Source organism: Aquarana catesbeiana, linkage group LG04 (assembly GCF_042186555.1).
Source record: "Aquarana catesbeiana isolate 2022-GZ linkage group LG04, ASM4218655v1, whole genome shotgun sequence".
NCBI classification, from domain to species: Eukaryota; Metazoa; Chordata; class Amphibia; order Anura; family Ranidae; genus Aquarana; species Aquarana catesbeiana.
The window spans coordinates 593,230,398-593,257,590 of record NC_133327.1 but is presented as its reverse complement, the minus strand read 5'-3'; the positions used below and the strand labels follow the sequence as shown (position 1 = coordinate 593,257,590).

The window sequence follows — 27,193 nt, the reverse complement described above, 5'->3', positions numbered from 1 at the left end:
GCTTCGATTTAGTGTGGATCTTATTGGAAATGCTCGAGATCCTGTGACATAAACGGACTGCATTTAGCAGCTTCTGTTTTCAGTAAACAGTAGATGGAAAGAAAATTGCTCAGCTGACCTTATGCCTAGTACACACAATCAGAAAAATACTGCTTCCGAAATGATTGTATGATAATCTGATCATTAGTACACAGCTTTCAAAAACCAATCAGTTCATCCGAAATTAACCGAAGGGACAAACGTGAAAATTCTTCCAGATTATACGATTTTCATTTTACTCACTACAGTATTCGTCCGGAAAAAAAATCATAAGACCACGCCTGCTCGGAAACGAAAGAATACATTACTATACAACACATCACTTCCGAGGTTGTATTCTGTTGTATGAGAATTTTCATAAGTTTAGTAACCTCTTAATTTTCGATTTGAGACTAGCATGCAAAAAAAAAAAATGGAGAATCATTTGTTCGACATTCTCATTGTGTGTACGAGGGTTTAGCCTTTTTACAGATGTTCTTAGTACTTTTTCGTAGCCTGCTCTATTTAATCTCCTTATTTGGTCCAAGATGAACCTAGACCAGACCAATAATGGGTTGTCCACACCTATTTCACAATTCCATGTCTCAGCTGGTGAGGAAAGTTTTTTATTTGAATAGTAGGTTAAATACAAATACTGGACTGAGCATCTAATTATTAAAGTGGCCACTGCTACAAGGTTCCTGAATATTCGGCACTGTAGACAAAACTGTAATTTGGCCAAACCTACGACACTTAAGATATCTGCAGGTTCTTTTGTACCAACCAGCCATAGAAAGGCAGAATTCCTAGAACACAACCATACAATCTGCCCATACATGTGACTACCACTGATTCTGGTGCAATAGGCTTTTGGATGCAAAGCATTGTTATTTCTTATGGAAAAACAGTACAATCACCTTCATTACCAAATTTCTTGTGAGGCTACATTTCTTCTAATGATGTGTAAGATGATTGAGAAAATCAGTACAGCTTAACCACTTCCGGACTGACTAATGGCGATATACATATGCACTTTGAAGAGGGATATTGTTGTTATGGCAGCAGCTAGCTACCATAACCCTGGTATCCTCTTCTTTAGTGAGCGGTCAAGTTTCAGATAACAGTGGTCTCTGTGGCGGATTCACCACAAGATCACTTTTATGGGCGGTGGGAGAGGGGCTCCCCTTCCTGCTGCTTTCTGGTGCCCTCTGCCGCTTACCAGAGTGGTCGGTAGCGGCGGAGGCGATCGGGTCCTCTCCCTGGCTTGGTATGGAGACGAGTGAGGGGACGATGGCCCCCACCCGTCTCCATACCATTGCAGGGTGGAAGCTATGTGAAAACGTCACTTCATAGCTCTTAAAGAGACATTTATTTTATTTTAATTTTTTTAAATTACATTTATTTTTTTTTTATTGCATTTTAGTGTAAATATGAAATCTGAGGTCTTTTTGACCCTGGGTCTCATAATTAAGAGGTCCTGTCATGCTTTTTTTCTATTACAAGGGATGTTTACATTTGTTGTAATAGGAATAAAAGTGACATTTTTTTTTTACAAGAACAGTGTAAAAATAAAAGATAAAAGAAAAAAAAAAAAAAAAAAGTTTTTCTAAACGCACCCGTCCCACTGAGCTCGCGTGCAGAAGTGAACGTATACGTGAGCAGCGTCCACATATGAAAACGGTGTTAAAACCACACATGTGAGATATCACCGCGCTCGGTAGAGCAAGAGCAAAAATTGTAGCCCTAGACCTCCTCTGTAACGCAAAACATGCAACCTGTAGAAGTTTTTAAACGCCGCCTAAGGAGGTTTTTAAGGGTAAAAGTTTTCGCCATTCCACGAGCGGGCACAATTTTGAAGCATGACATATTGGGTATCAATTTACTCAGCATAACATTATCTTTTACAATATAAAAATAAATTGGGCTAACTTTACTATTGTCTTATATTTTAATTTAAAAAAGTGTATTTTTTCCCAAAAAAGTACGCTTGTAAGGCAGCTGCGCAAAAACGGTTCGACAGAAAGTATTGCAAAGACTGCGATTTTATTAGAAACCTCTGGAGGAACCCCAGGGTTCCACGGAATCCTGGTTGAGAATGGCTGCTCTGGGGTGTTAGAAAATAAAATATATAATGTTTGGGGGTACTAAGTAATTTTCTAGCAAAAAAAATGTTTTTAACTAGTAAACACCAAATCTCAGAAAGAGGCTCGATCCTTAAGTGATTAAGACCATGCTCTAGGCTTGTCTACAAAAACTAATTTAGTTTTTTAGCATGATTTCTATAGGATAATGGAAGGTGCTACATTATAATATATGTTCCGTTATAAAATATTTTATTTCTTAAAAGTCATTCAAAGTTAATTAATAAGAGTTGTATGCAATCCAAAGAAGCCACAATTACTAGACTTCTTAAATGTGTCTTTGAGTAGGACTGGTGTCATCTTCTCACATGATTCTGTGCTAAGCAACTTTGCGTGAACGACATCTAGAAGCCTACAATAAGTAGAATCAGGAATACCCGTCCTACACATTCATTGGCATGGTGTTCCCAGAACACAGATTAGCAGAAACAATGTGGTTTTAGGCAGCAAGTTATCCTGTAGCTATGACTGAATGAAAAACAAAAACCTTAGGAAGGTAAGATTGTATTATCCTATATGTTTTTTTAAAGTTCAGTCATGACTGCAGTGTCCCTTTAAGGCCACATGAAGCATTGACAAAGAGGTGCTTGGTGTAGGTGGTTGTGTCAGAATAAATGGCATAAAAAATTAATCCCTGTACAAGTGTCAGTGCTAGCTTTATTCAACATTGCTCAATAAAATCTGACTAACTGGTGCACATGGATAAGTAGCATTTTACAGTATGTAATTTAAAGTCCATTCAACACCGTGGCTCACAGACCCCACTGTCCTGATGTGAATAACAATTCTCCGGACTCTTTGGGATACCAGATCCACATCTCAATATCTTCCTTGTCATAATATGTTATAAAAATACAAAATACATTACTGATTTCTAATCTCTGCTCCCGAGTACTCAGATTTCCAGTGCCATTTCTCCAAGACAGCATTTTAACATTCAGCTTTTTGACAGCAGTAACTCTCAGAGAAATGTGTGATTTTATCTACCCCAAATAATATGCTAGACAGCAAGTCCTGCTGAGGCGGCATGGGCAGAAGAAGATTGCTTTAGAAGAACCTGGGAATTGTTCAAATGATACCCTCACTGTTCAGAATCTAACAAATCGTTTAAAAGAATTTGGTAATCTAATCAAGTATTTAACGTCTAGCAAAATAGTAAATAAATTGGCAAACGAGATTTTTCAATGAGGTCTTCTTGCAGCCTCCAGCGGGTAAGACTTGCATATATCCTTAGATAATCTAATAGAACAACCTGTCTACAACATCTGTTTTGTGGCTGCATGCAAGAAACTGAGGTGTTATTAGTGGTCAGGAACACAGGCCAGACAGGGAGAAGAGACCAGGTAACTAGAGAGATGTCAAAGCTGGGTTGTAAGGTACAGTGGGGTAAACCTGAGTTATAATTTGAGGATCATGAAGTGAAACAAAGTGAAATGCTGGAGCTTTAACAATGCTTTCAGGTCACAAAAACATATTGAAGATGAACAAAAAGAGCTGAACACAGTAAAAGTCTATTTATCATCTAATCAATTAAAATCCACATAAACATTGGGTGACATCAACTGCAATTAAACAAAAGTCCTAGCAAGCAAGACACCAGCCTCAATGTATGGATACGTGTCTAGGATATTTAAAGCCAATACTTTTTTTTGGTAACTTTTGGAAAGAGTAGGTAAAAACCAATGTGACTTCTATTTTTATTTTTTAGGTCTGTGTCCTGTGTTATTTTTTAGGTCTGTGGGGGGAAAAACAGCAACTAGAGAACTGTCAATGGAATAGGTGTCCTCTTCGGAAGATTTTCTCCAGTGGCAGCTGCATAATATTTGGAATACCCATTACTTTCTGTCCTGATGACAATGGTTACTGCGTCAAATAGAAAGGATGCTTCTACCTTTGCAACAGAGATTTTAACACTTCTTGGGCTACTAAATAAAGACTTTAGATCTGTGTTTTTTTAACCGGGGTACCAAGAACATGAGACGCAATTTGTGCTGGATCAGCATAATGCGCTGCCATGATTCCGGCCAGCAACCAGCACCATAACAGCCAATGATGCTCTAGGGCCAGGATGCATAATGTCCTGCCTGCACCATGGCAATGCATGACACTGATCCTGGAGTAAGTTAGGCTCTTTTTTGAAGAGGGGCTCTTTGATGGGGTGATGCTGATGTATGGGGGGGGGGGCTCTGATGGGAAGGGTGGAGCTTCTGATATGATGAGAGGATTCTATGATAGGGGCATATCGATGGGGGGGGGGGGGCTCGGATGTGAAGGGAGGCTTCCAATGTGAAGTTATTTTAGCCTGGGTTCACACCTATGCGAACTATATGTGTGTTTTCCCGCATCTAATTTGCATAGCAGGAGAATGTGACTTGCTCCCTATGGAGCCGGTTCACATATCTCTGGGGCGGCTGCGGAACGCACTGCACAAAAGCGCTGTGCATCTTTGGCTCCATTTCAGGCATAGAATCAGCCCTGATTTGTCCCTGAAACGAGGAACAGGGACGCACAGCGATCCTGTGCGATCCGCAGCGCATTATAGTGTGAACCCGGCCTTAAACAAGGAGTTTGTGGTCATTATCTCAGGCTCAGGTTTCCTATTAAATGTAAGTGGTACCTTGTTTACCATTTGATTGTAATTCAGGGGTACCTTGAGGTTTTGCATACATTTAAAGAGTGCCGTGAATGAAAAAATGTTGAGAAACAATGCTTTAGATAAAAAAACAACATCAAAATCACCCTTTAGATTTGTTGAAAATTATTTAGTAAATTAGCATGGAAAAATTCTACCTCCATGCTTGTCCCTTCATCTACAGTAAGTGTTAGCGCTAATTTCCCCACAGTAACCAACAAGATTCCTTCACGCCCTGGAAAATGATAGGAGCAACCTCAACATTAGTTGTCTGACTGGTGAGCACATGACAACTACTGAAGTTAATCTGCATCACATTGTTATGTTTTCAGAGGGTAATGGAGCAGAGGTATCCCAGAAGCTGGGGCTAAGAAAGAATGAGCTTTATGTATTTTAAGCAGTCTAAAGGAAACTACTCATCTATGTCAGATGTTTCTGACATTACCTCCAAAATTAGGTAAACTAAAAGTGATATTTAGATAGTATTAAAGTTGCTTTCTTGTGTTTGCACATTTACATCTGGCTTAGCAATATTTTATTATAAAGATATTAAAATGCTGGATATAGGTAATTATCTCTCCACCCACATTCTAACTGCACCTGTTCTGCAGGAGAGTATCTTTTCAAGGTAGTTGCAAAAGAATCACCTTAGGACCAGCCTGCTGTTTACATAAGGTTCTTACAAAGGGGGGTTCCCTCAATTCAACAAGCTATAGTTTGATCACACAATGGGGTTGATTTACTAAAGGCAAATAGACTTGCACTCTGCAAGGCATTTGCTCCAAAGTTTAGTAAATGAGATAAAGCTTCACTTTGCAAATACCACCCAATCACATGTACGGAGAAAAAAATAAAAAAATGCTTGCACATGACAGGATGAGGAAAGTCAGCAGAGCTTCTGCTCATTTTACTAAGCTCTAGAGCATGAGTGCTCAACCTGTGGCCCTCCAGCTGTTGCAAAGCTAGTCCCAAAAAAAAGTCCCATGAGGCATTGCAAGGCTGACAGTTACAAGTGTGATTCGCAGTGGCATGATGGGACTTGTAGTTCCGCATCAGCTGGAGGGCCACAGGTTGAGCACCCATGCTCTAAGGCAATTGCTCTTACGGAGTGCAAATGCACTTTGCAAAGTGCACAGTCTATTTTCTCTTAGTATTCAACCCCAATGATTCTGCAGGACTCCCAAACAGTCTTGAGGTGTGGAACAGGATGTATTTGCCCAACTCACAGAGCTAGCAAAATAAAAAAAAAGCTGATGGCCACCAGCGCTATACTTCCCTCTGCATTTATGTACTTTTGGTTAGAGATATTTGTGCCCAAAAACTATAGCGGATATTGGATATATCAGTTACAAAGCATGGACGCTCTTTGCTCTTCCCTGCCATTGGATTAAAAAAAACACATGTGAAAATGAAAATAAAAACATCTAAAACTTAATTTGTTTTAAATTAGTTTAAATTAAATCTAAACCAAATAACACAAATGTAATGAATTGCTGAGTATCAGTTCTTACATGTATAGTGGCTGCATTCATTTGCACTTGATGATCCTGCCAGTAACACACTTGCTGTCTTAGGGCGAGCATGCTCACTCAGTGTATTGCATCTATAGAGAAGTGTTGACAACCCTAGGCTGCTTATTCCTAACTTGGACTACCTAGCTGGCCACCACTCATAATATCTAACCACCACTTGAGATTCCAGTGCAGTAAAGGCAGAGTGCGCAGAAATTTACAAGCCTACTTGATTTTTCCACATATCGACCAGATATAACGAATCATATTCAATAGTGTATTATCAGAACAAAAAGGTGTAAAAAAAAAGAGAAGTTCATTGTTAGGCCTTACATACAGGTTAAGGAAAATAAATTGTATATCGCTCAAACTGATGAAAGCTTTCATCTACAATATTGGTAAGTGGGTAATCTCACTTAAAGACCATCTGCTCCTTCCCTTCCATACATTACTGCAGAGATCTGCAAGATGGTGACACCCTTACAAAAGCCTTGTGCTAGGGGAAGTAACAAACTAATGTAGACAATTTTCAACAACGGAGTATCCAAGTGTTCCAAGAGGCGAGCAGGTAATCTAGCTGATCACCTCCTACTGAAAACGTCATTATCAGTTTCAAGTGAAGCTGACCTTTAAAGGACATACTAGGACTACAGACTTGTTGCCTATATCCTCGCCTCTAATAATTTTAGAGCTGGATTTTTACTATAAATATATTTTCAAGAAATATAACAATCATACTATTTCTCAAGATATTATCCAGACTGTCTTGCTCTGAACCTTCAGAGAAGGCCTACAATCAGACCCGCAGTTTGATGAAAATTAACACTAGTTTTGCAAAGCGCACATCAGGGGATTGCAGTCAACTCTTATCTTTAGTTCCAGTCAACTAGCAATCCTGAAAGAGTTTGCATCATCATCAGAGCAGGCGATTCTGCTGGTGAACCTAATCAATCCACAGAATACTGGGACTGTGCTGTGTAACAAAGCTAAAATAGATTTACAAATGGGGTTTTAGGGGATAAGCTCCTCCACAGGATTACATATTGATTTTTAAAAATAAAAAGCTTATCATATAAGCCAAAAGTGAAAAAAAAAAATTAACCTATGCAAAAAAAAAAAATCCTTTTAGAAAAAAAACCTCTCACTTCAAAACATACCCAAGTAGTGAATCAAAATGAACAAAGTCTTGGAGATACATATTATTGAACTAAGGGAGTAATGTGTCAAGGTCCAACCACAGTGAAGGCTGTAATGAACTTACTAGTGAGCGATACAGCCATAGGAGACAAACGCTGTAGCCCTCATTACAAGATGTCACTGCTGTAAGCTGGTCTCGGATGGTCTGAGGATTTGATGTGTTTACTAGGGTAAGAAAAAGCTGGGAAACCTGGGGTACTACAAAGTATTGAAAATGTTGTTAAAGGGAAACTGAAGTGTATTTTCAATGAATACAAATCTTGAGGAATCATAAAAAACAGTCCAGTATATGGCCAGTTTAAGGACTTGCACATATCAATTATATACTGATCACAATGAAACATATATCTCTGTTTAGAATTAAAGATTGTATTAACTGCTGCTAAGTCATTTTATGGTCTTATTATTAGTATTATACTGAAAAGACAGAGCAGTTAGGAAGTGAACATTACAAGAAACTACCTAGCTGCTTAGAATTATCCAGTCTTAGGTTAGGTTCACACTGCTGTGATCAGATTTTGATCTGGCTTTCAGTGCGATTATGTGATGCAACTTGGATGTGGTTTGCATATTCTATTGGGCCAGAATCATGCTGGAATCACACCAAAGTAGCATAGGACCCTTTTCTAAAATTGTGCTGTGCTGCATTGATGTGAACAGCCAGCATTGAAAACAATGCAATTTCCATTGTCATATGATTCTGTGTGACTCACATCTGAAATCGCAGAAGTGTGAACCAGAGCGAAAAGTGTATCTCTAGCCAAAAACTTTTTTGTAGTTTTGGACAGAGCTGGGAATGGTTATAAACCCTGATGATTTTTATTTAGAATATTACTTGCACCTTATTTGGATATCCTTTATAATATTGTATTGCACATATGTTTTATGACTGTTTGCACTAATTTTATCTGAGAAGGTTTATATTGATAGTTTGACCAGTAAAAGGGATAGCCCACCTTTTTTTCAGTATGGAATATCGCATGAGAAGCTGCCTCCACTGGGAGAAGACAGTGATGATCGCTAGCAGCTATAGCCGCCGCTTGCAATAATCGCAAGTGAATCCAGCAGGCTGGTTGTACCCAAGTTGATCAATCTACTTGGTACACTCAGCGTGCCCACTAATGGTTCAAATTTCAGCTGGTTCAGCAGGAACCGGATGATAATCGAAACATCTATGGCCGGCCTAGGGGGTAGATTTTTATTTGCCCAGAGTTGGTCTATAGGTTTCTTCTCACTTAATGCACAGTCTTATATACTGCTACACTAATGTGGTTTCCCGCTACTACCTGATGAACCTTGGTTGGGCGTAATTATAACTATACCTCTACAGGCTTTTATTGTCAAACTTGTCTTCACGAGAGAGATTAACCCTCTTTGTCCTAGTGACACCAGGACAAAAAGGAGCAATGCAAGATTTAGAGTTGTCACCAACCAAAAAGGAAGATAAATCTTCCAATCGGGACAACTATTAAGGCGACAACTGCTGGAGAGAGTTTCTGGTGTGTCTTTGAGGCAGGAAGTTAAAGCTGAACACAAAGCAATCAGCTAAATAAACAGATCAAATACTGTACATTTATAGGAGCAAAAGAATTTGTGTTTCTTCCCTTTCAGTCCTGAAATTCACACAGCTCTGTCACACAGCACAGCCCTGTCTTGCAAGGCAGTTGCCTCACTGCCCCTAAGAGATCTCTTGCTTCTGGAGCCTATGAGAAAGGTTCCAGCCACTGGAAGTGTTGTTTTCAGCAATAGGGAATGGCCACATCATGCAGGCAGTGAGATGGACATCTGAAGAAGGACCCCAGGAATAGAGGAAAAGAGATGTAAGATGTGGGGGTGGGGGTGGGGGGGGTTGCTAATATGCTTTTGGCTTTAAAAAACACTTACAGGTCTTGTCTCTCTCTCTCAGCCTATGACAGGACAGTAATGAGCTCAACTCTTCATCACTCTGCACTCTCCTTTTATCAGCATGTTACTTGTTAGTGTGAGCTAACCATGAGCACTAATGCCACACGGGCGGACTTTTCGACGGGACTGGTCTGATGGACTTTCCGACGGACTTTTGACAGACTTCCAACTGACTTTTGAATGAACGGACTTGCCTACACACGATCACACCAAAGTCCGATGGATTTGTACGTAATGACGTACGAGCGGACTAAAATAAGGAAGTTGATAGCCAGTAGCCAAAAGCTGCCCTAGCGTGGTTTTTCGTCTGTCGGACTAGCATACAGACGAGCGGATTTTTCAAACGGACTCGAGTCCGTCGGAAAGATTTGAAGCATGTTTCAAATCTAAAGTCCGTCAGATTTTCGACTGAAAAGGTCCGCTGAAGCCTACACACGATCGGATTGTCCACCGGATTCGGTCCGTCGGACCAGTCCGGTCGAAAAGTCTGCTCGTGTGTACGCAGCATAAGGCACAACTGACTATCTCCTTGTGCTGCTTCTTGCTCTCCTGGGCTACGCTCTGCTGTACAGGGGTTTGCAAGAGGCTCATACCAAATAAAATGCAGGTACTTACACTAGCATTTAAAAAAAATAAATGTAATGACATAACAAAATACAGGGTTGCATTATTGTCTCTTTTAGATCTCTCTTTTAGATCTGCTTGTTCAATGGTAAAGGAAATCTCCTCAAATGGGATACAGGCAGAAGAAAAAATTGACAGCAGTTTTAACCATTCTCTGCTTCAAAGACTTAAAAGAAGTTTAAGTCTTAAAGTTTGTTTAAGACTTAAACAAACAAAAAAAAACCCCACAAAGTTTATAGATAGACTTTAAAATCCAACCAGGTTGCAAGGCTTTTGGGGACATGGGCCTTGGAATGAAAAGGTTCAATTTCTATATCTAAAAATGCAATATAAACAGTGTAATCAAAGAAGAGCGGTGCCCCTCAGTCATTCCAGTGGAGGGACCTTTGTCAGAGGTCCTGGAGGTCACAGGGGACATTACTGTGGCGTAACCTCCAGTACACCACTTTCTAGGATGAATATGCACACGAATTGGTAGGACTTTTATATTTTAGAGTGGTGTGAAATTGACAAGCTGCACTGAAACAGCTACAAAGAAACAAACACTAGACATGCTTGATGTGCTTAATGAGAATGAGAAAGGTTTCCTTTCTTCTTTTCCTTTAAGGAAAATCAGCTTGTGTACTGTTATAAAGTAACTTGGCACTCTTTGCCAGCACATGACTATATGAAGCACTGCTGTACAGACAACTAGTGAACTGGTTATACATGTCAATCAGCTTCTCTAGCATTTTCATAAATAATGTTCTCTCAGGCACTTTTAACCTGAGTTTTGTTCCACGTTCATAAACAATGAGATGAACTTGAGCAATCTCACTTTTCTGTGGCGCCAGGGAATTACTAATGAAATGTGACATCCACAATGGAAGTGGATCTGTTTTCATTGGAGCATAGGACCAAACATAGCCTGCTAAGGAGAAATACAGTCATGGCCAAAAATATTGGCACTCCTGCATTTTAATCAGATAATACACCTCTTTGCACAGAAAATTGTTGCAATTACAAATGTTTAGGCATTCTCAAGTTTATTTATTTTCTATTGGTATGACACAAAAAAGTGGAGAAACAAAAAGCCAAATCTGACACATTCCACACAAAACTCCAAAAATGGACTAGACAAAACCATTGGCACCCTCAATTTAATATTTAATATTTAGTAGTACACCCTTGGACAAAAATAACTGAAATCAATCTCTTCCTGTAACCATCAATGAGTTTCTTACACCTCTCTCCTGGAATTTTGGACCACTCTTCTTTCGCCAACTGCTCCAGGTCTCTCAGATTGCAAGGGTTAATTTTCCCAACTGCTGTTTTGAGATCTCTTCACAGGTGCTCTATGGGATTTAGATCGGGACTCATTGCTTGCCAGTTCAGTACTCTCCAGCACTTTGTCTTAAACCATTTCTGGGTGCTTTCTGACGTGTGCTTTGGGTCATTGTCCTGCTGTAAGACCCATGACCTCTGACGGAGACCTAACTTTCTGACGCTGGGCCCTATATTGCATTCCAGAATTCTTTGGTAGCCTTCAGATTTCATAATGCCATGCACACAGTCAAGACATCCATTGCCTGAGGCTGCAAAGCAACTCCAAAACATCAGTAAACCTACACCATGTTTGATTGTAGGGAATGTATTCTTTTCTTTAACCGGTTTAATACAGGGCATTTTCACCCCCTTCCTTCCCAGACCAATTTTTAGTTTTCAGCGCTGTTGCACTTTAAACGACAATTGCGCGGTCGTGCGACGTTGTACCCAAACAAAATTGACGTCCTTTTTTCCCCACAAATAGAGCTTTCTTTTGGTGATATTTGATCACCTCTGCGTTTTTTATTTTTTGCGCTATACACAAAAAAAAAGAGCAACAATTTTGAAAAAAACACAATAGTTTTTACTTTTTGCTATAATAAATATCCCAATTTTTAAAAAAAAACAAATTTTTTCCTCAGTTTCGGCCGATACGTATTCTTCTACATATTTTTGGTAAAAAAAAAAATCGCAATAAGCATATATTGATTGGTTTGCGCAAAAGTTATAGCGTCTACAAAATACGGGATAGATTTATGGCATTTTTAAAAAAAAAATTTTTTTTTTTTACTAGTAATAGCGGCGATCGCGATTTTTTTTCGTGACTGCCACATTATGGCGGACACATCGGACACTTTTGACACATTTTTGGGACCATTCACATTTATACAGCGATCAATGCTATAAAATTGCATTGATTACTGTATAAATGTGACAGGCAGGGAAGGGTTTAACCACTAGGGGGAGTCCTCTGTACTCGGAACACAGATCGGTCTCCTCTCAACTGACAGGACGTGTATCTGTGTGTTTACACACACAGATCCACGGTCCGGCCCGGTTAACGGGCAATCGCGGGTGCCCGGCGGACATCGTGGCCGCCGGGCACACGCACCGGGTGCGTGACTATGGCCGGGTAGTGAAGGGGTTAAAGGCCTCATTTCTTTTTCTGAAAACAGCAGAATGATGGGCTTTACCAAAAACCTGTAATTTTATTTCGTCTGTCCACAGCACATTCTCCCAAAAGGATTTTGGTTTCCTCAGGTAAGTTTTGGCAAACTCTTTGATCAATTTTTCTCCTTCATCCACGTTCAGGGAGATTAGCTACAGTGCCGTGGGCTGTAAACTTCTTGAGAATGTTGCAAACCCAGGAACATTAAGATCTCTGGAGATGGACTTGTAACCTTAAGATTGTCCATGCTTTTCAACAATTTTTTTTCTCAAGTCCTCAGACAATTCTTTGCTGCTTTCTCTTCTCCATGCTCCGTGTGGCACACAGAGACACACAACAGAATGGCTGAGTCAATTTTTCACCATTTTAACTGGTTGCTGGTGTGATTTCTATATTGTCAGCACCTGTTGACAATATAACAATATCATCGATACAGGTGAGTTTAATTGCAAATTACAAGAGCCTCCCAAATTTCGAATTCAATTATTTCTTACAATTTTGAGAAGGTGGCAATAATTTTGTCCAGTCCATTTTTGGAGTTTTGAGTGGAATGTGTCAGATTTGGCTTTTTGTTTCTCCACTTTTTTTTGTGTCATACCAATACAAACAAAAGAAATAAACATTAGAATGCCGAAAATGTTTTAATTGCAACAAAATTATGGGTGAAGTTGTGCATTATCTGACAGAAATGCAGGAATACCAATATTTTTGGCCATAACTGTAAATCGAGCAAATGGGGAACGGCTGGCCATAGATAACGTTTGGGCTGCACAGGTAAAACAAAAGGAGGAATATAGCTGTTGTGATCAACAGCTCCACTTTGGCTCCATTTTTATACACCAGACCCACAATACTGCATTTTGCCCCCAGAGTCAACAACAATTTGATCAAATATTTAAATCTGATTTGTGGTGGGGTATAGCACCTTCATATATGTTGCAAACAAATTCTACAGTCTTTTTAAATCTAACAACAACTACAAGGGCTTGCTTGATTTGATGTACACCAAATAGACTTATTGTCTCCTCTCTCTACAGGACATTGCTGAAAATACTCCACACCACACTTGCTATTTATTAGCATTGTGTGAAGCCCTAGAAGTCCTGCAATGTGTTCTCTGCATAGCACTTCTTCGAATACTCAAGGATATGAGGAGAGCACTTGTTATAGGACCTTACACGGGTCACTTGGCAGGTCGACCCTCTCTGCCTATATTGTTTTTTCCTCCCATTTATTACTATAGCAAACCTAATTTTTGGGGTTAGTTATATTCAGCTTTGCACATCTGAATCATGCAAACTTTCAAGTCTTGCTAGAGTGAGTGTTTAAGTGCAAATCAGACACAGCTCAGTTTCTCCAGCAGGAGGTATCACAAATAATAAAAGGGACAGCAGTGAACACCAGCAGGAGGTTTCATAAATAATCAAGGAGGCTGGAATTGAGGGGGGGGTAAATTTCCTTAAACAATACAAGAAAAAAAAAAATCAATGGTTTATTTTAATGATAGTTTTTTTAGACAAATGACATGTGTCTGCAGCTTCCACAATGCATTGTGATCTACTAGTCCTAAGTACATGTGACAGCTGATACACTGACAAAGTGAAGACATTCCAAGACATGACAGTAGCTTAAATGACGATAGATCCTGGAATATTCCTCACACTGTATATAAATAACATTTTAGGAAAAAGATGCCATGTAATGAGGTACAATAGTTTTAAGAAGTGTAAAGACCAATGTGCAATATCCAACAACTTTGAATAAATTAAACCTTTCCAGGAATGTGGGGGGTGCCATAGCTGACATCCTTCTGAAATTGCTAGTTGTGTGGCGTATATGATGGCCCATAGCATAAGAGCCAGGCAACTAACATTTGCAGAACGAGATGTTGACAAAAGCAGTTTCCAAGTTTTCTCTCAGAAAAGGTTTACTATTGGATGACCATACAGTTGCTGAAAGTTGATCTATAATTGGCTGCTAGCAGGTACAGAACCCAAAAATCAGTGATGTGCAGTTTGGAGGGTTAGCCTATGTTTTGAATGATACATCACTGATTCGGGTGCAGAGAGAATGGGGTGACGAGTACCTTTTTTGACTGATACCATAACCATTTTAGTGGGTGGGGGATAGAGGCCTATTAGATCTAAGCATCTGCCCCAGTTGGAGTTTAGCGCCACCTCCTGCACTCAACAATCCAGTGCCAGAACTTCTACTGACAGCTGAGAATTAGACTGATGACGGGCAAAAGGCCACACAGGAAGGAGCTTAGCTCTGAGTCAGAGTTAACTTCAATAACTGTAAAGTTATGCACTTGGGGGCTAAGAATATGCATGCATCATACATACTAGGTGGAGTACAACTGGGGGGGAGGGATCCATAGTGGAGAAGGATCTGGGGGTTTTGGTAGATCATATGCGTAATAATAGCATGCAATGCCAAGCTGCAGTTTCCAAAGTGAGCAAAATCCTTTCTTGTATTAAGAGAGGCATTGACTCTAGAGAGAGAGATATAATTTTGCTCCTGTACAAATCATTAGTAAGACCTCATCTGGAATATGCAGTTCAGTTTTGGGCACCAGTTCTCAAAAAGGATATCAGGGAACTGTGCAGAGAAGGGCAACCAAACTGATAAGAGGCATGGAGGAGCTCAGCTATGAGGAAAGATTAGAGGAACTGAATTTATTCACTCTTGAGAAGAGGAGATTAAATGTGGAATAGACTCCCCCAAGAGCTGGTTCTGGCCTGGATTATTTCCTAAATGTACATAATATAACCGAGTACTAACATTTATAGGTAAAGTTGATCCAGGGAATAGCCGATTGCCTCTCGAGGGATCCGGAAGGGATTTTTTCCCCTGCTGTAGCAAATTGGATCATGCTTTGCTGGGGTTTTTGCCTTCCTCTGGATCAACTGTGGGTATGGGATTGTATAGTTTTGTTTTTTTTATTGGTTTAACTAGATGGACTTGGGTCTTTTTTCAGCCCATCCATGTAACTATGTACCGTAATAACAGAATAAAGAGAAGCAGTATGGTTCATCCATTGAAAGTCTTCTTTCAGCAATAAAGTGGATACTCTTATGAAAAGTGACCAGTGTGTTTGGTAATCCTGTTGTTCTATATCTGAAAATAAATAAGACATGGAAAGATGGAATGGTGCTTAAGAAACAAGTGTGTGTGTCCAAGCCCTAAAAGCGAAACATTGTTTTGATCTACATTAGAGCACTGTGATCTTGCTTCCCATGTGCCAGATTCCCTTTAAAAACAAGGCACCGCACTCCAGCCTCCTGCTGAACACAGCTTTTGTGTCCATTTAATCCAAAATCTTCCATTCTTTTGTCGCCATGAAATTACTAACCCATTCCATTTCTTCATGTTGAGTTTAAATGTGGATGGACTGATGGATATCAAAGGCTGTGTGAATTAAGTTACATTTCTTTCACAGGCTCCAGCTTGCACAGAAATCTCTAGACTAATTACAATTGATTTAATATAGATCCAGGTATCTTATCAGGTGAGGGAAGAAATTAACATGGACAGTCAATGGGTTAAGAGGGCAACATAGAGCAGCAAAAGACTGTTGAATATAATGCAACATTCAGAAACAAGCAACATAAGCCCACATAAACACAGCATTGTAACAAACTGTAAGTGGTGAACAGCTCAAGGTTTTTATAATGTAGACTAATCTAGAAAATGTACACAAATATTCTGTATAACACATAAATGCCTAAAGCTGGATACACACTATACAACTTTGATTTTCTTTAGGTTCACCAAAACTATGTAGTGCAAAGGCCTGTCTGCATACGAATTGAAACTGTAATGCCCTGTACACACGGTCAGATTTTCAGACGGAAAATGTGTGATAGGACCTTGTTGTCGGAAATTCTGACCGTGTGTAGGCTCCATCACACATTTTCCATCGGAATTTCCAACACACAAAGTTTGAGAGCTTGCTATAAAATTTTCCGACAACAAAATCCGTTGTCGGAAATTCCGATCGTGTGTACACAAATCCGACGCACAAAGTGCCACGCATGCTCAGAATAAATTAAGAGACAAAAGCTATTGGCTACTGCCCCGTTTATAGTTCCGACGTACGTGTTTTACGTCACTGCGTTCAGAACGATCGGATTTTCCGACAACTTTGTGTGACCGTGTGTATGCAAGACAAGCTTGAGAAAACATCCGTCAGAAAAAATCCATGGATTATGTTGTCGGAATGTCCGATCAATGTCCAACCGTGTGTACGGGGCATTAAGGTTTGACCTCATATTATATGGTTTTGGTAAATCTAAAGGAAAAAAATCTAACAAAAATTGTATAGTGTGTATCTAGCTTTACCAATGCATGTACACAAAAAAGGGACACATTGTATACACACAAATAGTAATATTTTGTAAAATGAATACATTATAATATTGATTTTTGAATTGGTACATAAAAGTCAATTCACAAAAATTATCGCACAGGGTTTTGCTCATAAAGTATCACTACCGCTATTGCAACTTTGAGTATAAATATAAAATAATTCACAAGCTACAGATTAATCAAAAATAAAGGATTTCAATAGATTAATGTCCATTTCAAAAAGAAAAATAACAATTCAACACAAATGCTATATTTTGTGAATTGAACCTTTGATTGAATGTAACACAAGTGGCTTTGTAAAAAATAACTGTGTTGTCAGATAATCACTGGAGACAATTTACTAAAACTAGTGTACATGGAGTCTGTTGCAGCTGTGCATAGTAACCATCAGCTTCTAGGTTTTATTATTAAAGCTTAATGGAGTTGTAAAGTGTCAAAGTTTTTCACCTTAATGCAAAGGTGAAAAACATTCTGTGCTGCAGCTCCCCCCCCAGAGCCCTCCTTTTCCTTACATGAACCCAATCGTTCCAGCGACAAGAATGAGCCCAGCAGCTCCAGCTGCTGTCTCGGGTCCTCATTGGATAGATTGATAGCAGCAGGGGTCATTGGCTCCCACTGCTGTCAATCAAATCCAGTGACATGGGACCTGGGGGGCAGGGTCGAGTACTGCTGTCTGTGTCAATGGATGCAGCAGCAGGACTCGGGCGCACGCCCGCATGAGTGGCCCCATGGAAAGTGGCTCTCCAGGTGGGGGCATTTGATGAAGGGGAGGTGCCAGGAGCACCAGCACCACCGGGGGACCCCAGAAAAGGAGGATCGGGGCCACTCTGTGCACAACCCACTGCACAAAGCGGGTAAGTATGACATGCTTGTTATTTAAAAAAAACAAACAAACCTTTACAATCACTTTAACTGAACAGGCTGAAGTTAGAAGCTGATTGGCTACTATATACAGCTGCATCAGATTCTGTGTGCACCAGTTTTATTAAATCACCCACACTGTTACAGGTCTACTGCACTATTTCAATAAGAAAGTGCTAATGGTAAGGCTGGCCATAAATTATGCAATTTTCTTTCCTTCAACCACAGGTTGAAGGAAAGAAAATTGCTGGATTTCCCCATCAACAATCTATGTGTGAACCCCTCCCGCTGCACTGTTGTATTCGGACAGGGGAAGGTTTACCCACCATCACAATACAATGATCACTGCAGCTGACTATAGCCAGTGGCAGTGACTGTACAACAAAAAAAACAGGCTGGTTGTACTGAAGTCGATTAATAGATCGACTTCAGAACAACCAGCCTGCCCAGATGGGTTGAATTTCGATCCGTCTATGGCTTGTTTAATATATACTGTATGTACCAAATACTGCTACTGATAGTAATTATTAGTCATCAACGCTTAGTTAATTGAAATAGAACCATCTGAATCTGATTAGTTGCTGTGTGTTACTGCACTGCAAACACCCTCAATGCTTTTTGTACTGTTACAGAATATACATGCTTAAGACACAGTTAGCAATATAAGGGTATGACGATTCCACAGGTTTACCCACAGCCGTCTCTGTTAAGGCATCACAGGACAGAGGTAGATGACCATGTTGATTTAGACACGTTAGATTGGTAAGTGATAGAAACAGTTCAGTTGGGTTAATGCTTAACATCTTCATGCAATGTTCTTCTCAACACCAATGGTGGCATTCCCTTTAAACATTTTAGTTTATAGACATATTTTCACAACATTTAATAAAGAAAATGTTGGCATAACAAACATCACACAGAACAACAAAGTGCAGTATGCTTTAACGTGGTCATGGCAGACTTGCATGGAACAGAATGCCGAATTGTGTTCGGTGTCTGTAAGGGTCTAATTGGGTTGTATTTCATTAATTATTTACCTAACTGGAAAGAAACAATTCCCATTAGCTCATTTATTATCATCACCTAGCCCAGTAGTCCCCAACCTTTTTTGGCACCAGGACCGGGACCGGATTTGTGGAAGACAATTTTTCCATGGACCAGGGGGCGTAGATGGTTTTGGGATGATTCAAGCGCATTACATTTATTGTGCACTTTATTTCAATTATTACATTGTAATATATAATGAAATAATTATACAACTCCATAATGCAGAATGAGTGGGAGCCCTGACCTTGTTTTTCTGCAACTAGACGGTCCCATCTGGGGGAAATGGGATGCACCATATGCAGCTTTACAATTGAAGTAAGTTGCCCACTTGCCACTATAAAGCCCGTCACCAGATGCAGCTTAACTGTCACTTGCCACTCACTGATAGTGTTTTGATAGGAGTCTGCAAGCAATAGATTTATTATGTTTTCTGTGCAGTCAAACCTCTCTGCTAATGATAATCTGTATTTGCTGCTAACAGTGCTAACATCACCGCCTCAGCTACACCTCAGTTCATCAGGCATTAGATTCTCATAAGGAGCACGCAACCTAAATCCCCCACATGTGAGTTTACAGTAGGGTTCACACTCCTATGAGAATCTAATGCTGCCGCAGATCTGGCAGGAGGCGGAGCTCAGGTGGGATTGCAAGCTATGGGGAGTGACTGTAAATATAGATGAAGCTTTGCTCGCTTGCCACTCACCTCCTGCTGTGCGGCTTGGTTCCTAACAGGTCCAGGGCCCGGGGATTGGGGACCGCTGATCTAGCCTACTATATATGCAATCAGTGCAGACTCCTCATTTGCTTCAAGACCTCAAGCTACTATTGAAGAAACAGCAGCTCATATTCATTATTAAAATGATACTAAAGTCTAATTTTTTTTTTTGTTAACCACTTCCCGCCCAAAGACGTCCTATGACGTCTTTGCATTTCAGTGGGAATATCTGAAAGATGCCTGCAGCCTTGTTTTCACCTGGCGATTCTGTGCACCATAAGAATGATCATAGTGGCGGTTCCGCCGCTTGATCGCTCTTACAGGCGATGGGAGGGGACATCCCCCCCTCCCGCCACCATCCAGTGCTTCTCCGGGCTCTCCTGTGCCATTGTGGACCCGGAGGAAGAATCGCCCGCCGCCGGATGACGACCATATAGATTTCCGGTTACCAGATGGTCACCAGTCATCTCTATGACCATCGGAGGCCCGGGCGTAACGTTATGATATCACATCCGGGCCGTGGATGTAAACAAAGCCTCGGTCGCGGCTGGTAAGCATGAGATCGTGTATTTTTTTTCGGATCTCATGCTTTCCAGCCTGGAGGAGAGATGTGGGGTCTTATTGACCCCGCATCTCTCCATAAAGAGGACCTGTCACGAACAATTCCTATTACAAGGGATGTTAACATTCCTCGTAATAGGAATAAAAGTGATCAAAAAAAAAAATGTAAAAGTTAAAAAAAAAAAAAATTTAAAACACCCCTCTCCCCGGTAGCTCACGCTCAGAAGCGAACGCACGCATAAGTCCCGCCCACATATGTAAACACTGTTCAAACCACACATGAGGTATTGCCGCGTGCGTTAGAGCGCGAGTAACAATTCTAGCACTAGACCTCTTCTGTAACCAAACATGCAACCTGTAAAACATTTTAAAGTGTCGCCTATGGAGATTTTTAAGTACCGAAGTTTGGCGTCATTCCACGAGTGTGCGCAATTTTAAAGCGTGGCATGTTGGGTATCTATTTATTCGGCGTAACATCATCTTTCACATTATATAAAAAAATTTGGGCTAACTTTACTGTTTTCTTATTTTTTAAAATATGAAACAGTTTTTTTTCCCAAAAAAAACAAGTTTAAAAAACTTAGTTGTTTTAGTTTTTTATAGATCCTATGTGTATACATAACAGGGATGGAAGTTTTGCGCCCTATCTTTATTTATTATTCTTATAATGGTACTGTCCATTGTTACATTTAACCAGATGTCTAGCTATTCAAACACCTTTGTGTCTACCATGTACATTGAGTTATATGTTTACTATAGGTGCAGAGCAGTTTAGACATTTTAGAATTACCACTATTGTTATGTTCACTCTTGTGCTGCTTTATGATTGCTGGGCTATGGTTGTGTCTTGGGCCGTCTCCAGGCCGGGACGTGCCCAGTTCCGGGAGCTGCGATGCGCTCCTGGGGCCCGCCCCTTTCCCCTCTCCCCTTAGGGGGTTGTTTAGGGATCGGGGGGACGCCCAATTGCGCATCGACGTCACGCCGGTGACGCCGTTCACGCTGCGTCGCTTCCAATGACGCTGGCGTGTTGACGCCACCTTTCCATCTGACGCCTCTCATGAGGTGATTGGCGCTAGACGGGGTCGGGTGGGTCCCGCCCCTTTTGCTTTCTGGCGCCAACTTTCCCTCTCCTTGAGGCTGTTTTAGCGTGCCGTTGGTGGACACCAACCATCCAAGTGGAGTATATATACTCCCTCGGGGTCAGTTAGTCTCCCTCAGGGCTTGGAATCCATCACCACGAGGAACCATTTCACCTCACCAGCTTTATTAAGCTTCCAGGTATATCTACCAACTTCCCTCACTATCTTTCCACGTTCCTATATAATCTTTTTCTATTCCCATTTCCCTTTGGTGCTATGACCTTTGCCCATCCTTGGGGCTCTCTGTTTAACCTCCTATTTTTCTACACTACCCCATTACTATCAAACAAGTCATTTCGTTACCTCTAGGTATCTCACTGGACCCCACCTTCCTATACCCTTCTGTTACATTCACAGCCTTCACACTTCATTTTTATTACTTTTTTTCCAAATACTTATTTACCTTATCACCATTTTATTTTACCCACCAGTTTATTGTATTATATAATTGTTATTATTATATAAATGTTATAATTATTTTTACCCCTCTCCCCCGCCCCTACATTTTCTTATATTTATCCACCATTTCTGCACCTCACTTTTCACACATTCTGCTTATCCACCCCCTAGGTATTCTGTTTCCCCCTGATATCCATCCTTGGTTGGGTTTATCCACCTCAGCTCCCGGGACTGATGTTTGTTGCCCGGCCGGATTTCGGCCCTCCATACCCATGTCCAGTCTCATTGGCACTATTGTAAGTGTTCGTGGTAAATGGGGACAATCCCCCTCCCCCCCTTTCTCCTCTCCCTACATAACTCAATCCGTTGTTTACTTTACACAAACTAATTATGTGTTTCTATACCTAGACATTTCTCTCATTTTTGCTCCTGATGAGTGGCAGTTGCCACGAAACGCGTAGAGCCAATAGATGCCTTATCATTCCTACCTTTCAACACTACCAACTGTTCTTTTTACCAATTGGACTGTATCAATAACTACAGTTATCTTTCCCACCAAGGAGACACGCTTCAATGAAAGTGAATTGCTTTTTACCATATGTACAGCATGAACCAACCTTGATATCAATATACTATGCTATCATTATCACTGGTATATATTGTATATGTTTTAAACTATGTATCTATTCTGTCACTATTTTACTGTGTGAATACCATTATTACCGTTAACTCTGTACAATAAATCAGTGATTGCTCAATACCGATTTTACAATGGTTTGTATGTTCATAGCCTTAATATTCTGAGTACTGTCCGCCTTCATTTGTATCGTGTCACCTCCAGGGATGCAAACTTCATTTAAAGTCCCACCCTTCTCTCTTTTTTATTTATCAAATTGCCAGGGATGGAGGCGCTGGGCGATAGTTGCCATGCGTTCTCATTTAAAGTCCCATTTAGTTGTTTTAGTTTTTTATAGATCCTAAGTTTAAAAAATTGTTGCGCAAATTCCGTGTAAGATAAAAAGTTGCAACGACCGCCATTTTATTCCCTAGGGTGTCTACTAAAAAAAAAAAAAAAAAAAAAAAACTGTTTGGGGGCTCTGAGTAATTATCTAGCAAAAAAAATATGATTTTTACATGTAGGAGAGGAGTGCCAGAATAGGCCCGGTATGGAGTGGTTAAAAATAACAAACCTGCTCTGTGTAATGGTTTTGCAAAGAGCAGCCAAGATCCTCCTCTTCTCAGGTCCCTCTTTGGTGCTCCTGGCCCCTTCCTCCTGTTGAGTGTCCTAACAGCAAGCAGCTTGCTATGGGGGCACCCGAACTGAGCCATAGCTCCCTGTGTCCATTCAGACAGAGCCGTGGCCCTGCCCCGTCCCACCTGTCTCTTCATGGGCTCGCTGACTTTGATTGAAAGCAGCGGGAGCCAATGGCGCTTTGCTGCTGTCTCTGCCAATGAGGACAGTCGAGTCTCTCGTGCAACATCGCTGGATCAAAATGGGGCTCAGTTAAGTATTAGGGGGGCTGAGGCGGACTGCTGCACACAGAAGGCTTTTTATCTTAATGCATAGAATGCATTAAGATATAAAACCTTCTGCCTTTACAACCACTTTAAACTTACCAGGAGACACAGCTGTTGGACATGGAGTGAGCCTCTGCAAAGATCACTTTAAAAGTATTTTTTTTCCAAATTACACTAAAACATGTACTGTATAACTTCAAGCACCTTGTTTACCCTCTGTCCTTCTTATTCACTTATTTGTTTACTGCTTAAATTGGTGTTTTTCTCATGCAGAGCAAAGTAGAGGGGTTGCTTTAGTCCTCTCTTCCATGAATCACATACTCACTATTTCTTCATTTTTTCACCTCTATGTTCAGCTGTTGGAAGCAGGTGAATCCAGACTGTGCAGAGCTTTGGACTCTAACCTTGTGTCAGCACTTGTATTTTGGTCTAGTTCTGTAATGTGTAGTGGGTCTCATGACCCCCCTATACCCTGACGTACTGGGCATTCTCCTGGCAGCTGAACAGAATTGTGGCAGAATTAAGAAATTATGTGATTCTAGGGAGGGAGGCAAGTGCAATGAACCTGTTTTGCACTGGATAGATTAAGCACGGGTTTGCGTTAACTAAAGTTACATTTCAGACTGGCTAAAGGCCACACCTGGGCCAAAAAACGTCACTGTGTTCACAGATGGGAAAGTGGAATGTGGCATAATGACAGCCTGCAGCATTTGTCTATGAGAGTGCATTGACTCTTCATCTCCTTTCCTGACATACTGTATATTGCGCCATTTATTTCATACAATCTTTCAGCATCCATGAAAGTCCCTCAAACTAATTACAATTGATTGAATATGGATCAGGAACCTTATCAGGTGAAAGAAGAAATTACCCACTGACAGACTGAGAGGTCAATATGGAGCAGCTGACATCTTTCAGCATTCAGGGGATGTTTGGGGCTCAGCAGCAGAATACTAGCAGATGGCAGAGCGCCTCCTGAACTCTACTGGATGTGAATACAAACACCACGTATCATTGCGGGCTTTACATCGCAAATGATCCTCAAGATTATTAATCATTAGAAAGGAACAAATCCTCAATGATTACTGTTATGTGTTGATCGCATGCTGATCTGTGCAATATAAACTGAACATTTGCTGAGGAAAACAGTGCATCTGTACTTATGTATTTGAAGACTCATTAAATAAGGCACTGAAAATGTTAATTTCCCCTCTCTCATTGCATCTTACCTTCTATCGCAAGCATGGCTCGCAACTCTCTATTCAGTAGCTCAAATCGTCTCTCTAGGTCATGTTCTTTTTCCCTATAGGCAAGTTGAGAGAGAAGAAAAAACACTAAGTTCATCAATATGTTAATTACTAAATCATTAAACACTTAAAGGGACCTTTAGTGAACATTGATTTAGGGAACTCATAACTGACTTTTCTCTAATGCATTAAGCCACTTCACACAAATGATACACAAACCAAGAGGAGCCTCTGCATTGGCTGCAGTAAATATGGCGTTGTTATGAAATCATTACATACTAACTACCATATTAGAAGTCAATATTATTTAAACATTCCTAATGAGCTAGTGAGGTTGAATTAGTAAAGCACTTTCACTTTACAAAAGGAAGTTTCACTTAGCCTAGTGAATGAGGTGTAGAGAAGTGAAAACTCACGCTGCAAAGAATACCTAAGCAGACGTAAGGAAAATCCTAACAAAAAAAAAAAGTAGATTTTTTTTCCCCTGCACACAATTGGATGATTTAAGTCAGTACAGCTGCACCTCATTTTCTAAGTGAAGTGAATTTTAACTTTACAAAGTGAATGTTCATTTAGCTTAGTGGAAACGGAGAAGCTATGACAACTCATGCGCATGAAAAAACCCTGTTTTTTTAAATATTCCTTCCTCACGATTGGGTAATCAAAGTGAACACAGCTTCACCTTATTCACTTTGCAAAGTCAACATGCTCTGCTCCTTTGGTAAATCAACCCTACTGAGTCAGTTTGGAGCATACAAAAGAAAAGGCTGCCATAAATATATAGTATAGTGGCTATAACATATATCCATATATTGAGAATGCAGACGTCACACCTGCATAAAAACAAAAAAAAAACATTTTGGGAAAGTATGTCACACGATTCATGGTAATGTCCTTCCATGCTGCAATTTATAGTCAGCGTTTATGATGGTGAAAGAAAGAGTGCTTACTTTTTCAGTAAAAAAATAAAGAAGAATGAATTTTGTGTCTTGAAGAAATGTGCAACTTTTACTTCATTGACATTTGCTAAGTGCCATGTCTAGTGAATGAACGAAGGATCCCCTGACAGGCCACAGATTGCATACATGCTTGCATGTACATGCATACAAGCCGATGCTCTGGCCAGATGACAGGTCGTGAATCACAATCCTTTTCAGTCCTTGCCCTTTTATTCTTCCTGCGGCAGCAAATGCCAATTAAAAAGAGGGTACACTGATATATTGTATAACCTCAGCAATAATGTTTGTTCAATCTGTGAATCATGATCTGTAATGATATTATAGGTCAAAATAGAGCCCATGACATTTATAAAAGCATAGGACTATGAGGTAATGTGTCTATTTGACCATGAAAGTCTTCTGTGACCTCTCTTCTATCATTCTACTTTACAGCTTAGGGTATCGATCTATCTATTGAGCTCTCTTCACATATACATACATTCATTTACAATGCAAAGTAAATAATCTTCAATCATTTCTGCAGATTTTACTTTCTCCTGCTGTTAATCCCCCCCTTCGAGGGTCAATCTCACGCTTCCCAAACATGTCCTAACTTAGCTAGCAGGAAAGTTACTAGGTCACCAATGGTTGTTAGTAGCTTGTGATAATCCAGCTCCTGAGTGTCTAACCGAACAGGAAATAACTAGTAACAATGAAAGGTGGAACTGACGTTGTCGGAGTGAGTTTTAGTTTCCCAGAGATACACAGGTAGAGTGACGGGTGCAGCCGCAGAATCATCAACCTACTTACGCTTACTTGTGTCAATCAAAGTATAAATTCAAAGGGCCAAACAACGTCTGTCTGGCGCCAACATCACTGGAGGGCAGAAAGCCTCCCAGGTAGACATCAGTTATGCCGGGGTGCTGAAACTGCTGTGCATATGGGATAAGCTGCATTGTTTCATGAAAGAGAAATGAACGATATACTTACAGGAGGGAAAGCTGGTTCATTCTCCGAATCAGGGCATTTTTCTTGTTCACAAGCATGAACCATTCCTGCATCAGTGTCTCCTCTTCCTCTGTGTACAGACCTGAAATAATACATAACAATGTAATTATTACCCTTAGGCCTGCAAGGTTTGCACATTTTAAAGTGCCCTTGTACTTTACTAGTAAGTATAAAACATATTAGTGTGATAAAGGAGGGAAAAAGAGACTCTTTACCGGTTCCTCAATGGTGCAGGTTTTGAAAGATGTGTTTACGGACTACTTTAGTCCTATGAGCTTTCATGTGGTTTACCATGGCAACTTTAGGCTGTTTGTGCGATGGAAGCAGCCATTCATGGACCACATACTAGCTTTGCTCCAGTGACACTTTACCTATTAAGCTTCATAACAGAGAAGACGCTACCCCAGAACTAGCATGTGGGCATATCTCATTCTATCAAAGTCTTCTCACAAGAGTGTTTTGTTTAACATCCCTTCGCTAATACTTTGAACAGTACAATCTTAACAGATGGAACAATGCATTCTCTGTGTTTTTTTACTGTCCTAGGACTCTGCAGCAGATATACAGCTCGAAAAGCTTATGTTTACAATAAATAAACCACAATTTAGTTACATTGTTCAGGTCTGAATTGCTAATGAGATAAAGTCACAAAGCTCCAACACCAAAAGATATAACGGCCTGCACTGGGTCTCATTCATAAAATATGCATGAAGGAAGAACTGTCTGTGTTGTCCACAACCACCATCAATCAGGAACTCTTCTTTTTAATTCTTTATTTAAGGATGACAGTACATACGGTTGATTAAAAATATAGTACAGGAACAAGCATAGGATGCATCTCCAAAGAGTGCTAGCAATATGTAAGAAATCTTTTGGTGGCAACAGGTC

General features: G+C 40.3%; 1 protein-coding gene across 6 annotated transcripts in view; it reads right to left on the bottom strand.

Moving 5' to 3' along the window:
- Positions 1-27,193, bottom strand: part of EHBP1 (EH domain binding protein 1) — a 733,557-nt gene that overhangs the window by 21,223 nt on the left and 685,141 nt on the right. For 5 of the 6 annotated variants that reach the window (XM_073628177.1, XM_073628181.1, XM_073628179.1 and 2 more), the window contains 2 exons: positions 26,288-26,387; positions 24,342-24,415 (listed from right to left, as the gene is read on the bottom strand). In XM_073628177.1, the coding sequence (XP_073484278.1) occupies positions 24,342-24,415; positions 26,288-26,387 (174 nt within the window). Of the gene's footprint in view, positions 1-24,341; positions 24,416-26,283; positions 26,388-27,193 lie in introns of those variants that run through there. The other variant, XR_012243991.1, reaches the window with a different exon arrangement.